At 40.4% G+C, this 12899-nt stretch overlaps 1 protein-coding gene across 2 annotated transcripts in view; it reads right to left on the reverse strand.

The window, feature by feature from the left end:
- The window catches only part of GRIN2B (glutamate ionotropic receptor NMDA type subunit 2B), a 420646-nt gene that overhangs the window by 193499 nt on the left and 214248 nt on the right, over nt 1-12899 (reverse strand). For both annotated transcript variants that reach the window (XM_074325986.2, XM_088798080.1), the window contains one exon: nt 1373-1971. In XM_074325986.2, coding sequence (XP_074182087.1) covers nt 1373-1971 — 599 coding nt within the window. The remainder of the gene's footprint in view (nt 1-1372; nt 1972-12899) is intronic.

Raw genomic sequence — 12899 nt, forward strand, 5'->3', positions numbered from 1 at the left:
TTTCAATGTCCACAAAGTACACTTTCTAATATTTCATTTCTTAGGCCAGATAATGGGTACCTGAGTATGTATTACTTTTTTTCTGAATACTTTTCTACATGTCTGATATAGTTCATAAAAAGTTTAAAATGGAAGCCAAAAACATAGCTGAATAAAAGACAGTCAGGTTATTGAACAGAACGTATATATTTCCATTTATGTAATAATGGTGGCTCAGGTGGTTGGAGCACTGTGCTTCTAACACCGAGGTCACCGGTTCAATTCCCACATGGGCCAGTGAGCTGTGCCCTCTACAGCTAAGATTGTGAACGACAGCTCTCCCTGGAGCTGGGCTACCATGAGTGACTGGCAGCCATCGTGAGCGACTGGCAAAAAATAAAATAAAATTTCAGATTTAAAACCTCATCGGTGTACATCCATAGGGAGATATATAGAAAGATGGTCACTAATTCTTCCAACAACGATTATCTCTCGTTAGTTGGATTTAAGGTCATTTTTACTTTCTTCTTTGTGCTCTTCTATACGTTTGAATTTTTGCAATGCGTACATGTAGCAGTTTTATACAAATAACCAAATCACAAAAGCATCCTATAGAATCTTCTGCCCCACACAGTCGCATAATTACCCCTAAAAGGATACACTGCAGTCATGGCTGGGTTATAAGGTGAGGTCAGGGGAGCAGAACGCCACCCACATACTCTTATTGAATAAACCAGACCAAGAGCAACCCTAAAAGCTGTCTCTACAGCAGCACTCTCACTATTAAAGACAGAGAGAGGAGAAGCAAAGGAGATAAAAACCAAGGGCAGAATCATCTTCATGTGCATAAAGACCCATGAACTTATTCTCCATTCCCTCTCAGTACAGCAGCACTCCAGAGGTAGGTGGGCTGGTCCTCCCTCACTGCTACATGCGCTGTGCCTTACATAGTGATCAAGTGTGTAGGAACCAGAGAGGGCTCAACTCCAATCTGAACCTCTCCCTTGCAGTGTGACTTTGGACAATTTATACCTACAAGCCTTATTCTCTTGCATTGTAAAATGGAAATAATTTTTAAAACCTGCTATCTAGACTTGTTGCTTTGAGGGTTGAATGAGGTAAAAAAAAAAAATGCAATACACTTAGATTAAGACCTAATACATAGTGAGTGATCAGTAAGTGGGAAATGTTATGTACTTTATAAAACAAGAACACAGTCACATCAAGCTTTGGATCCGAAACACTCCCCACATCACAAACAATTGCCATCCCTATGGCAAGCTTTCAACCTGTGACATCTGAACTGCTCTTCCCACAGTTTCTGAGCCTCCAACCCATCTCGGAAGCTGTCCTCTGACCTCCATCATCAGTGTGCCCTCTGCTCCATACTTACCTGTTTAGCATATTGGACTGGTAGATTCTCTTCTCATGGGTGTTGTAACAACTGCTCTTGGGCTCCGGGATGAAGCTGTGTTCGGATAGCATGTCAGAAGCAGCGGTGGTGATTATGGCAATCCCATCTCTCACTCTGGCAGGGAGGCCATAGTCCCATTCATCATAGGAGACAGAGATGAGCCCAGTTGGGAACTCCGAGGGCACTGTGTCTGTATCCCCTGCCACCAGACTAGGCACAATCCACGTGTAGCCATAGCCAGTCAGCCCTACTGAATTAGCCACTTCGAAGATGTAGGTGGCCTCTTCCTTGGTACAATAAAGAAGAATGATGGGGCTTTGAAGTTTCTTGAGCTGGTTCTGGATCTTAGAATCTCCATCATCCAGGGACATGTCCAGCAGGAGGACTTCCTCTAACTCCCAGCCCACAAAGCTATTCTCAATGGTGCTGCGAATCTTGTTTACAAAGTCCTGGTAGCCAGGGAAGTAGGTGGTGACAATAGAAAAGATGTACCAGTCATACTCTTCCATGATGTTGAGCATTACGGAAGCTTGCTGCTCAATAGATGGGCCAAACTGGAAGAACATGGAGGATTCATCCTAGAATAATTAAAATGTAAAAGAAAAAAAAGAAAGAGAGGGAGAGAGAGAAAGAAAAAAAATCAAACCAAAGATGGTAAGGGAAAATTTGAATTAACTGAATACAAATTTGTGTCCATTATTTAATTTTTTGTATAATGCCTTTAAAAATGGATATGCTTGAATTGCAAACATTTGTAACACATTTCTTCCTAAATCTACTCTAGAGAAATTCAACATAGGTCTATACTCTCCTTGTCTGAAATCTTTGTGGCTATTGCCAGAGCCCAGGGCACTTCCTAAAATGAAATATGTTAATATTTCTATGGTAAAACATATTCAGAGTTACGTAAAGTGGGGTAAAGACTCCAAATGGCCTAATGTCAGTTCAGGTCAGGTTTTATTGTCAAATGAATTGTACAAACACATATGCACGTGCATGTGCCTCCCCACACATTTACCATTTTTCAAACCTTTTGTACTTTCGGTTATGGATATGTATCATTCAGTCAGAGTGAATAATCCAAAATGCCATCAATCTACCTGTGCAGGTGGCATAGGCACACTGGCCCAGCAGGTGGGTAGTATTCAGTACGGATATCAGGAAGAAGCACATATACATAATATAAGATTTGGTCAGTATATTTTCTATAAAGGTATAGCTGTTGAATTAACAGCACACTTAGATTTCTCTCTATCTTCTACAGTGATAATGAGATACGTAAGTTAGAGTAAGGCTCAAATAGTATATCTGAACCACACGTTAGAATGACTTGTATCCTAGTTCATATGTGATTAAGCTTTATTTTAGAGAAACATGCAGAAAATTATTCTTTCTCTTACCACGATAATACACAGGTCTCAATCTGGCCTGCGTATCACACACATAACCCTCTGTCAATTCTGAGCTTCTTCTGTTTCTTCCCTCTTTTTGAGGGAGAAGCCATTTTAAATTTCTCCCATTTTAAGTCGTATTTCTCTTGCTACTCCGAGATGTCAAGCCCTGCATTTTATCTCTACCTTACAGCTAGAAGAACCTGAAACTACCAAACGAAAACCCTCTCAGCCTTGTCCTTCTCTCTCAGTCCATTGCTCCCTGACTTCCTCCTGGGTAGTGGCATCTCGCTTCTTGGTCAGTGCCTCCTACCTTCTACCTGACAGTTCATCTCCATTTTATAATAATCCAGGCAAACGAGACGGTATCTTTTTCAAAGAGGCAGTTCTTCTTATAAATTTCCCAGACTAGAGCTTCAAAGTAAAGTTACAAGAGACCAGATTTTAAACAAAATTATATAGTAATTTCTTAGTTCAGGAGCATATGAGTATTGTTGTACAATGGAGAAATAACTGAGTATTTTGGGATACTCACTACTGAAAAAAATGCAGGTTGGGAAATAGCCAACTGGTGTCCAAAGACATTGATTCTGCAATGAAAACTGCCAGCCCCTGGGCTCTGCCAGAGTTATTGTTGTTTTGCATGGCCTGAACTTTTCACATTTCCCACAGGCCATCCAGAATGAAACAGTAGATGCTTAGTCATTTGAGGGTGATTCTTTCTGCTAAGGGTAAAATGATGCTTATCATTATCATGACTCCCTCCCCTGGCTTAAACATACGGTCAAAGAGGAGCCTCAAAAAAAAAAAAAAAAAAAGGAATTCAGAAATGTGAAGAGGGTGGGGCACCCAGAATGGGTGGGAAGGGGAGTAGAGTGGAAATAATTTGGAATACAATAATAATTTTGTGTGTGTCCATTCCAAACTGCAGCCAGCCCCTGCTCCTGGCTTTCTCCTACTGCACCACAAGTATTACTCTTCTGGTGAAGCCAACCCTGTCCTTAGGTTATAGGATACAGTGGGAAGCCAGAACAACAAGTTTAATTATTCTAAGATTTGTCAGTGGCCTACAGAGAACCACAACAACAGGAGAGGAAGGCCAGTAACAGAACAACTCTCCAGAATGGCTATCACTTTCAATAAAGAGTCATTTGTTTGTCTTGTTATACCTCCAGCTGAAAGGAATCTTGGGGATGCTCAAATGAGAAATATTATCACTTGAGTTTTCATAAGCCCAGTGGATATAACAAAGTCATAAAAGTTTCCAAATACATCTTAAAATGTACACGCTTAGGATGAAAGGGATCCAATGATAAACAAAGTCTACCTATTCTATGATAAATGAACATATCTTATCACAAGGAGGTTCCTGAATACCCACATAGTTCCATCTACAATAAAACCACAACTGATTCAAATACACAGGGAGTAAACCATGGAGGTCCATAATAAATGAGCCCATGCTACTGAGATTGAATTGGAAAAAAAACAACAATCTGTTATATACCAACCTGACCTTCTCCTCTTTTAGTCGTCTCTTAAAACACTCTTACAATTATAAATGAGTTCCTAAAGAAACTGCGAGCTACTATGTGAAGAAAGCCAATGTGGGGGTTCTGATCAAGAATGGCTGAATAGGTAAACGCTGTGCTCGTCTCTTCCCATGACCATATCAAAATTACAACTAAATTATAGAACAATCAACCTAGAGAATCAGCTGAAAACTAGTTGATCAGAAGACCTATAATTAAGGACATAGAGAAGTCACGTAAAAAACTGGTAGGAGGGGTGAGGGGCTGGCCCTACACCCATGTGTGGCAGTTTAGAATCATGAGGGATATAGCTGCAGGGGTCCCCACTGAGGAGCAAGGGGTCCAAACAGGACTCCCCAGCCCAGGATAAGGAGCACCCCCAACATCTGGCTGTGAAAATCAACGGGGATTCCAACTGTCAGGGTGAGAGGGAAGTCTGCTGGAAACGCAGATGTCCTCTTAAAGGGCCTGCACACAGACTCACTCACTCACAGGCACTTACCCTGGGCTGTGGCAGAGGTATAGCAGCTTGGGAGGCACCAGAGACATACTGAGAGAAACTGACTTGTGTGCTGCAGGGTGAGGACTGGAGAGACAGCCATCACTGTTCCTGTATTAAGCCCTCCACTCACATATGGCCAGCCGGCAGGCACCATCTTTCCTGTGTTGAGCCCTCCCCTGACACAGCCAAACCTGAACCTGCATTAGTCTGGTGAACTCTGCTCCCTCCACCCTGATGACTCCCTGAGACCCTACCCCACCCTACTCACACACCGTCAGAGGCTCTTTTGGCAGCAGGCAGCCAGCCTTAACCTGCACTGCAGTCTTTCTTTAAAAACTCTAAAAGGTCCACAGGCCCCAGGTGGGCAGCAGCTAGCCTTGGTATGCCTTGAGCTTTTTGCTGAGTGGCTGCAGGCTCAGCACTGGCACCAAATCTGAATCTGCATTAACCTGGTGAACACTACTCTCCCCACCCTGGTGACTCCATGAGACCCTGCCTCATCCAACTCCCACACTGCCAGAGGCTCTTTCAACAGCTAAGCCTTACAGGCAGCTGACAGGTGGTAGCAAGGCTTGGGGTGCCCTGCACTTCTTGCTGAGCTGTCCCTGGCCCAACACTGGTGGTAGTCAGCCTCGGTTCACAGCATGGCCTCTCCCACATGCCTCAAGGTCCAACACAGGTAGCGACCAACCATGGATCACTTTATAACTCCTACCAGATAGCCCTAGGCCAATCACAGGCAGCAGCTCACACTGGCCTTCACCAGAGCCCTTCCCAAAAGGCTCTAGAACTAACACACCTGGTGGCCAACTTCAGACCACAACAGAGAACGAACCAATTAGCGCACAAGCAGTATACCAAAGCATGGTCTTGGAAGGCACCAGAGTCTGCTGAGGAAAATTCTGCTTCATGTGGTCAGCCCTCACACAGTAGCTCATACACTGTGGACTCAGCCAATCCGCACAGCCCATCAATCTGAGGGTCAATCTTACCCATTGATATGCCAACAGCAATCAAGGCTCAACTACAACAGGAGGGCACATACAACTCACACTCGAGATTCTCCTGGAATACCCAGCTCAGATGATCAGGGAGACTGTGCCACTGGGCCTCACAGGACACCTATTACATAAGGTCACCCTGCCAAGACTGGGAGATGTAGCAGATCTGCTTAATTCATTGAAACAAACACAGAGAGGCAGCCAAAATGAGGAAACAAAGAAATATGTGCCAAATGAAAGGACAGGAGAAAACTCCAGAAAAAGTACTTAACAAAATGGAGGCAAACAACCTACCAGTGACAGAGTTCAAAACAATGTCCATAAGAATGCTCAAAGAACTTAGTGAGAACTTTGACAAAGAGATGGCAAGCATAAAAACAGGACCTATAAACTATTAAAAAAAAACAGTCAGAAATGAAGACTACAATAACTGAAATGAAGAATGAGCTAGAAGGAATCAATAGCAGATCAGATGAACCAAAGTATCAAATCAGTGATTTGGAAGACAAGGTAGCAAAACACACCTAATAGGAACAGCAAAAAGAAAAAAAGAATTTTCAAAAAATGAGGATAGTTCAAGAGACCTCTCGGACAACTAGGGTAACAACATTCACGTCATTGGGGTACCAGAAAGAGAAGCAAGAAAGCAAGGGATTGAGAATCTATTTGAAGAAATAATGACTGAAAACTACCCTAACCTGGCAATGGAAATTGGCATACAAGTCCAGGAAGCACAGCAAGTCCCCAAAAAAGATGAATCCAAACAGGCCCATACCAAGACATTTCATAATTAAAATGCCAAAGGTCAAAGACAAAGAAAATCTTAAAAGCAGCAAAGGCAGTTAAGTTAGTCACCCATAAGATTGTCAGCTGATTTCTTAATATTTCGTGCTAATCAGAATATTTGCAGGCCAGAAGGGATTAGCACGAAATATTCAAAATAATGGAAAGAAAGAAGCTGAAACCAAGACTACCCAGGAAGGCTATCATTTAGAACTGAAAGAGAGATAGTTTCCCAGACAAGAAAAAGCTAAAGGAGTTCATCAACGAACCAGAATTACAGGAAATGATGAAGGGAAATCTTTAAGAAGAAAGGGGAGGTGGGGGTGGGAAGAACATAAATATGAATAATAAAATGGCAATAACATAAAATAAAATGGCAGTAACTTTGTAACTATCAATGATCATTTTAAATGTAGATGGATTAAATGCTCCAATCAAAAGACATAGGGTAGGGATTCCTGGTTAGCTCAGTTGGTTAGAGCATGGTGTTGATAACATCAAGGTTGCCTGTTCGATCCCCTCATGGGCCACTGTGAGCTGTGCCCTCCATAAATAAAAATTTTTTTAAAATAATAAATAAATAAATAAATAAATAAATAAATAAAGACATAGAGTAGTTGAGTAGATAAGAAAACAAGACCCACACATATGCTGTCTATAAGAGACCCACTTCAGATTTAGACAGACATAGACTGAAAGTAAAGGGATGGAAAAAGATTATTTCATGCAAATGGAAATGAAGGAAATATAGGCAGTAAACTCTCTGACACTGCTCTTAGTAATATTTTTTCTGATGTATCTCCGCAGGCAAGGGAAACAAAAACAAAATAAACAAATGGAGTTACATCAGACTAAGCAAAGAAAACCATCAACAAAACAAAAAAACAGCCTGCTGAATGGGATAAGATATTTGCCAATTATACATCTGATATGGGGTTAATATCCAAAATTTATAAAGAACTCGTACAACTTAATATTGAAAAAAACAAACTGTCACCCCAATAAACTTTAATTAAAAAAAATTAAATAAAAACGAATAAAAAAAATGAAAAAATAAAGGCTGATGTTCAACATGGAAGAAGCAGGATTCAACTAAAGTAGGTTTCAATATGAAAACTATAAAATTTTAAAATAGAACTTAGAAACACAGTTTTTTTTATAGCTTTCTCTTTGAGTCAGACTTAGACTTTGTGAAAAGGGACTAGAATGAAATAAATTGATAGTGTATAATTAACCATCCAGAAAAATCTTAATTTTAAATGAAACTGGCAGATATATGTAATTTTAAATGAAACTGGCAGATTCTTGCCCCTTGTTTCCCTCACCCTCCTTTCCATCCTTTGTTAAATTATCCAAAGTATGTATTGCATAGCATAGAGAATACATAAAGTACTAAGTATACAAAGTATGTTAGAAAGACAAAGTCTTTTAATTTTAGACCTGGACTATGAAGGTGGAGTGTGAGTTACTAATGGGCATTCAGTATTGTGGATAAGAACATACCAAGGTAAAGAACATCATGGATAAAGGCATAGTTTCTAGAGAACATGGAAAGTTTATAAATGTGAAATAAGTTTGGAATGGCTGGGTCATAGATAAAAAACAAAACAGAAAACAATCTAATTAAAAAATGGGCAAAGGACCTAAATGGACATTTTTCCAAAGAGAACATGCAGATGGCCAAGAGACATATGAAAACATGCTCAATATTACTAATCATCAGAGAAATGGCAACTAAAACTACAATGAGATATCCCCTCACACCTGTCAGAATGGCCATCATCAATAAATCAACAAACAAGTGCTGGTGAGGATGTGGAAAAAAGGGAACCCTGGTGCACTGTTGGTGGGATTGCAGATTGGTGTAGCCACTATGGAAAACAGTATGGAGGTTCCTCAAAAAATTAAAAAGAGAGCTACCTTATGACCCAGCAATTCCAATTCTGAGTATTTATCTGAAAAAATCCAAAACACTAATTGGAAAGGATATATGCACTCCTATGTTCACTGAAGTGCTAGTTACAATAGCCAAGATATGGAAACAACCTAAGTGCTCATCAATAGGTGATTAGATAAAGAAACTGTGGTACATAGATACAATGGAGTATTATTCTGCCATAAAAACGAATGAAATCTTACCATTTGCAACAACATGGTTGGACCTAGGGGATATAATGCTAAGTGAAATAAGTCAGAGAAAGACAAATGCTATATGATTTCACATACATGTGGAATCTAAAGAACAAAATAAATAAACACACAAAACAAAGACAGACTCATATATACAAAGGACAAATTGATGGTTGCCAGATGGAAGGCAGGGTTGGGCAGCTGGGTGAAAAAGGTAAAGGGTTTAAGAAATACAAATTGGTTAGAAAACAGTCATGGGGATGTAAAGTACGGCCTATGGGATATAGTCAATAACAATGTAATAATTACATATGATGTCAAACGGATAATAGACTTATTGGGGGGATTACTTCATAAATTATATAAATGTCTAATCACTATGCTATACACCTGAAACTAATATAAAATAATGTTGAATGTCACTGTAATTAAAAAATTAGAAAGAAAAAGAAAGCCAATGAATGGTGAAGCTAAGAGTATAATTAATATGGCTCCATCTCTCACCCCTTCCACATCCCCATCTTACTTTCTAATTTTATCACCCTCTATAGTCATCCTTTTTCTGACTCCTCTGCTCCCATCAATGCCCAGTTCAACCATTTTATCTTGCAATCCTTCATTAAATAAGAATGCCTTATATGACCATTTTATCTGTGGCATTAAGAGGAAGTTAATGAAGCCAAACAGAAATCAAGGGATAGAGTTATAGTTTGGGCAAATGTTTCCTGGTGTAATTAGTGGTCCAGTGTTATGAATTGAGTTGACATCAGTCTGCTGTACAGCAATAGGGAATGGGACAGCTCCTTTTCAACAAAGCTCTGGGCTAACTATAAGTTGCAAGCAGTGACAGGCTTAGCAAATTATGGCCCCAGCCACAAATCAAACAGCAATCTTCATGTGTGCATGGACTGGAAAGGACTGGTGGTCACACATCCATCTTTGCAGGTACCCAGCATGCATTGTGATCACCACAAGAAGTGTCATCCTCTAGGATGAAGGACAGGGATATAATTCAGTATGTGGCTCACTATGCTTGCCCACTTACAGTTTTATCTCCTAAAGTCATTATAAAACGGTGATGAGCAGGAGTCCTTGTAGCAGTCTCCTCCTCCTAGTAAAGATTTCCAGTCACATCTATTGCATGAATGTACTTCTTCAACTTGCCTTGAGGGCATCTTTAAAGCATTCCTGTACAAAGGGCCACCATCACTGAACTGAGCGGTTAGCACGGGGAAGGTACAATTGTACATTAGATCTCATCAGTGTAGAACCATTATGTTCAACTCATCACTTTGATGTTCATGATGTCTGTTTTGTTTGTTAAGAAGAAACAGAACCAGGTATTTTTTTCATTCTATTATCTGTCTCAGAAAATGACTGCCAAAAGAATTAGCAGTACCTGAGACTCTTCTTCTGCATCACTCAGATCCCCTACAGATCCACTTCAGAAATAAAGGATTAACTACTTTAGGAGCTGAGAAGTCCCCTGGCAATAGGCTTCAGACATCAGCCCACTCTGGGAATTGCATCAGCTGAAGAGAACCACTTTGCCCAAAGTCGTGCCCCATTGGTGGGGTAAACTGCCCTGAATGGTTGTCATGGAATAGAAAGATCTGTTCCTCCTGCTCTAATTCTGGACAACTGAAGGATCAGTCTGTCTTCAAAACTTCCAACAGGGTTGGCTGGAGCTTCCATCAAAACTACATCACACCTCTACTTCTTCCTCTGCGCACTCATGCTCAATCTTCCCTTCCCTTTCAGAGCGGTGATCTCAAGAGTACTCCCTAATGACCCCCTGTACACTAACCTCGGTCTCACTCTGCACCCCAGGGAACCCAACCTGAGACTATTCATTTCCCTTTTTTTCAACATGGAAAAGAGATGGCTTACAAGAAAACATGAGATCTATTTTCAAATATGAAAATGACATATATGGTAGAAAGATAAGTCTTTGCCCATTAGCTCCAGAGGAGGAAAGTGGAACTAATGAATAGAAACATTAAAATGCATTACTTGTTCAATATGAGGAATTGATTTGCAACAACGATAGCTAAATAGAATAGGCCTCATCATGTAGTGAGCTCTCTGTCACTATAAGCATTCAAATAGGAGCTAGATTAGCATCTGAGAAAGGGATTCTTCTCAGCACTGTCTGGAAAACACCATGCTTGTCTTTAAGATTTAGTTCAAGTGTCAGCTTTTTATGCATACTGTCTTTTCCAACTTCCCTAGGTCAAGTTAGTTCTCTTCCTCCTGTGCTTTCACAATATTTTATATGTGCCTCTATCATAACATCACACAGGAAGCATATATCCCTGCCTCCTCCCACTAAAAATGTATGTTTCTCAACAGCAGGAATTGTACCTTATTCATCTCTGGATCCATAAATGGCATATGAAAAAAAATGTGTTTGTTGTAGTAATATTATAAAGAAGATTCCTTTATTGATTGTGAGATTAACTGGAATGACCTTGATGGTCTCATCTGGTTCCAAATTTCTATGCTGACGGTTACATATGTACATCCTTCATAAAAATGAGGTATGCCTGAATAGTGATCTATTAAATGAACTTGTATCAAATGTGAGGGGACCCCCCTTGGAGTCAGTCAGAGAGGGAGAAAAGACTACTGGCCGTTCCTTCACTCTTCTTTGCAGCAAATTCCTTAAAAGCATCATCTGTACTCACTTCTTCCAATTTGTCTGGTCCCATTCTGTCTTACACTAAGTCCAATCAGACTTTCAACCCCACTAAAACTCCTCTTGTAAAAGGCAGTGGTGACATTGCCAACTCCAATATCCATTCACAATCATCCTTACTATAAGCAACTTTTGACATAGTTCATCACTTGCTCCTAGATATGATGTCGGACAATTAAATTCACGAACTCCTCCTAGAAAAAGTACTACATACCTCATTGTTGAATATCACTACAGTCACTTTCTAAGTACACCCCTTGGGAAGCTATGCACTGATGCCAGTGCCTAGTCCACCCTTCAAAGCAATTTTGGAACTGTTTCTGGAATGGCCATCAGAGCTGTTGTCGTATTACTCTTGATGTCTTGAATGTTATCAAAATGTCTTCCTTTCAATATTTCCTTTATCTTAGGGTAAAGAAAGAAGTCACTGGGGGCCAGATCAGGTGAGTAGGGAGGATGTTCCAATACAATTATTTGTTTACTGGCTAAAAACTCCCTCACAGACAGTGCCGTGTGAGCTGCTGCATTGTCGTGATACAAGAGCCATGAATTGTTGACGAAAAGTTCAGGTCGTCTAACTTTTTCACACAGCCTTTTCAACACTTCCAAATAGTAAACTTGGTTAACTGTCCCATTGGTACAAATTCATAATGAGTAATCCCTCTGATATCAAAAAAAGGTTAGCAACATAACTGCAACAAGTTCATGAACTAAATTGTTAGGCCTCATATGCTTTCTTTTTCTTCCCTTGGTTTCCAGGCCTTTACATGCTCCTGACTTTCCTCCTAGCTTACTAGGTGCTGTTCCTCTATCTCCTTTGCTGGTTCCTCCTCTTTCTTCTGGCCTTTTAGGTTGGAGTGCCCTAGGATCAGTCCTTGGTCCTCACATGACTTCTATCAACAATACTCACCTCAGAGATTTCATCCAGTCTCCTGACTTAAATCCTATTTAAATATCAATCACTCTTACGCTTCTTTCTCCAAAACTTCAGACTTCTATGTCAAACTTTGACATGTCCATTCAGATATCTTAGAAACATCTTAAACATTTCCAAAAATGAACTTAATCTTTCCCATTTCCATTAAAAGCAACTCTATACCCCCAGTTCCCACTCCTCTCTTTCTCTGGAACCTCATGTCCAATCAATAACCTTGACTGCTGACCTTCAAAGTCTATCTAGAACACAACCTTTTTTCACCAACTCTGTTTGAGCTACCATCTCCTTCACTCAGTCAATGCAAGAGCCTACTAACTCTCCCTGCTTCTGGCCCAGCCGCCTACAGTTGGCTCTGCAATGAAGCAGGATGAGCCTTTTAAAACTTAAACCATCAGATGTTATTCTCTGCCCCAAAGCCTCCATAGCTTTCTGATTCACTAAAAAGAAAAAGCCAATGTCCTTGATTTGGAGTCCCATGGCCCCATAAATCCCACATCTTCCCACTCTCCCTCTCAGTCTGCTCCATGCACTC

This window comes from Rhinolophus sinicus, chromosome 1 (genome assembly GCF_057876585.1).
Source record: "Rhinolophus sinicus isolate RSI-liver-muscle chromosome 1, RSI-T2T, whole genome shotgun sequence".
NCBI lineage: Eukaryota > Metazoa > Chordata > Mammalia > Chiroptera > Rhinolophidae > Rhinolophus > Rhinolophus sinicus.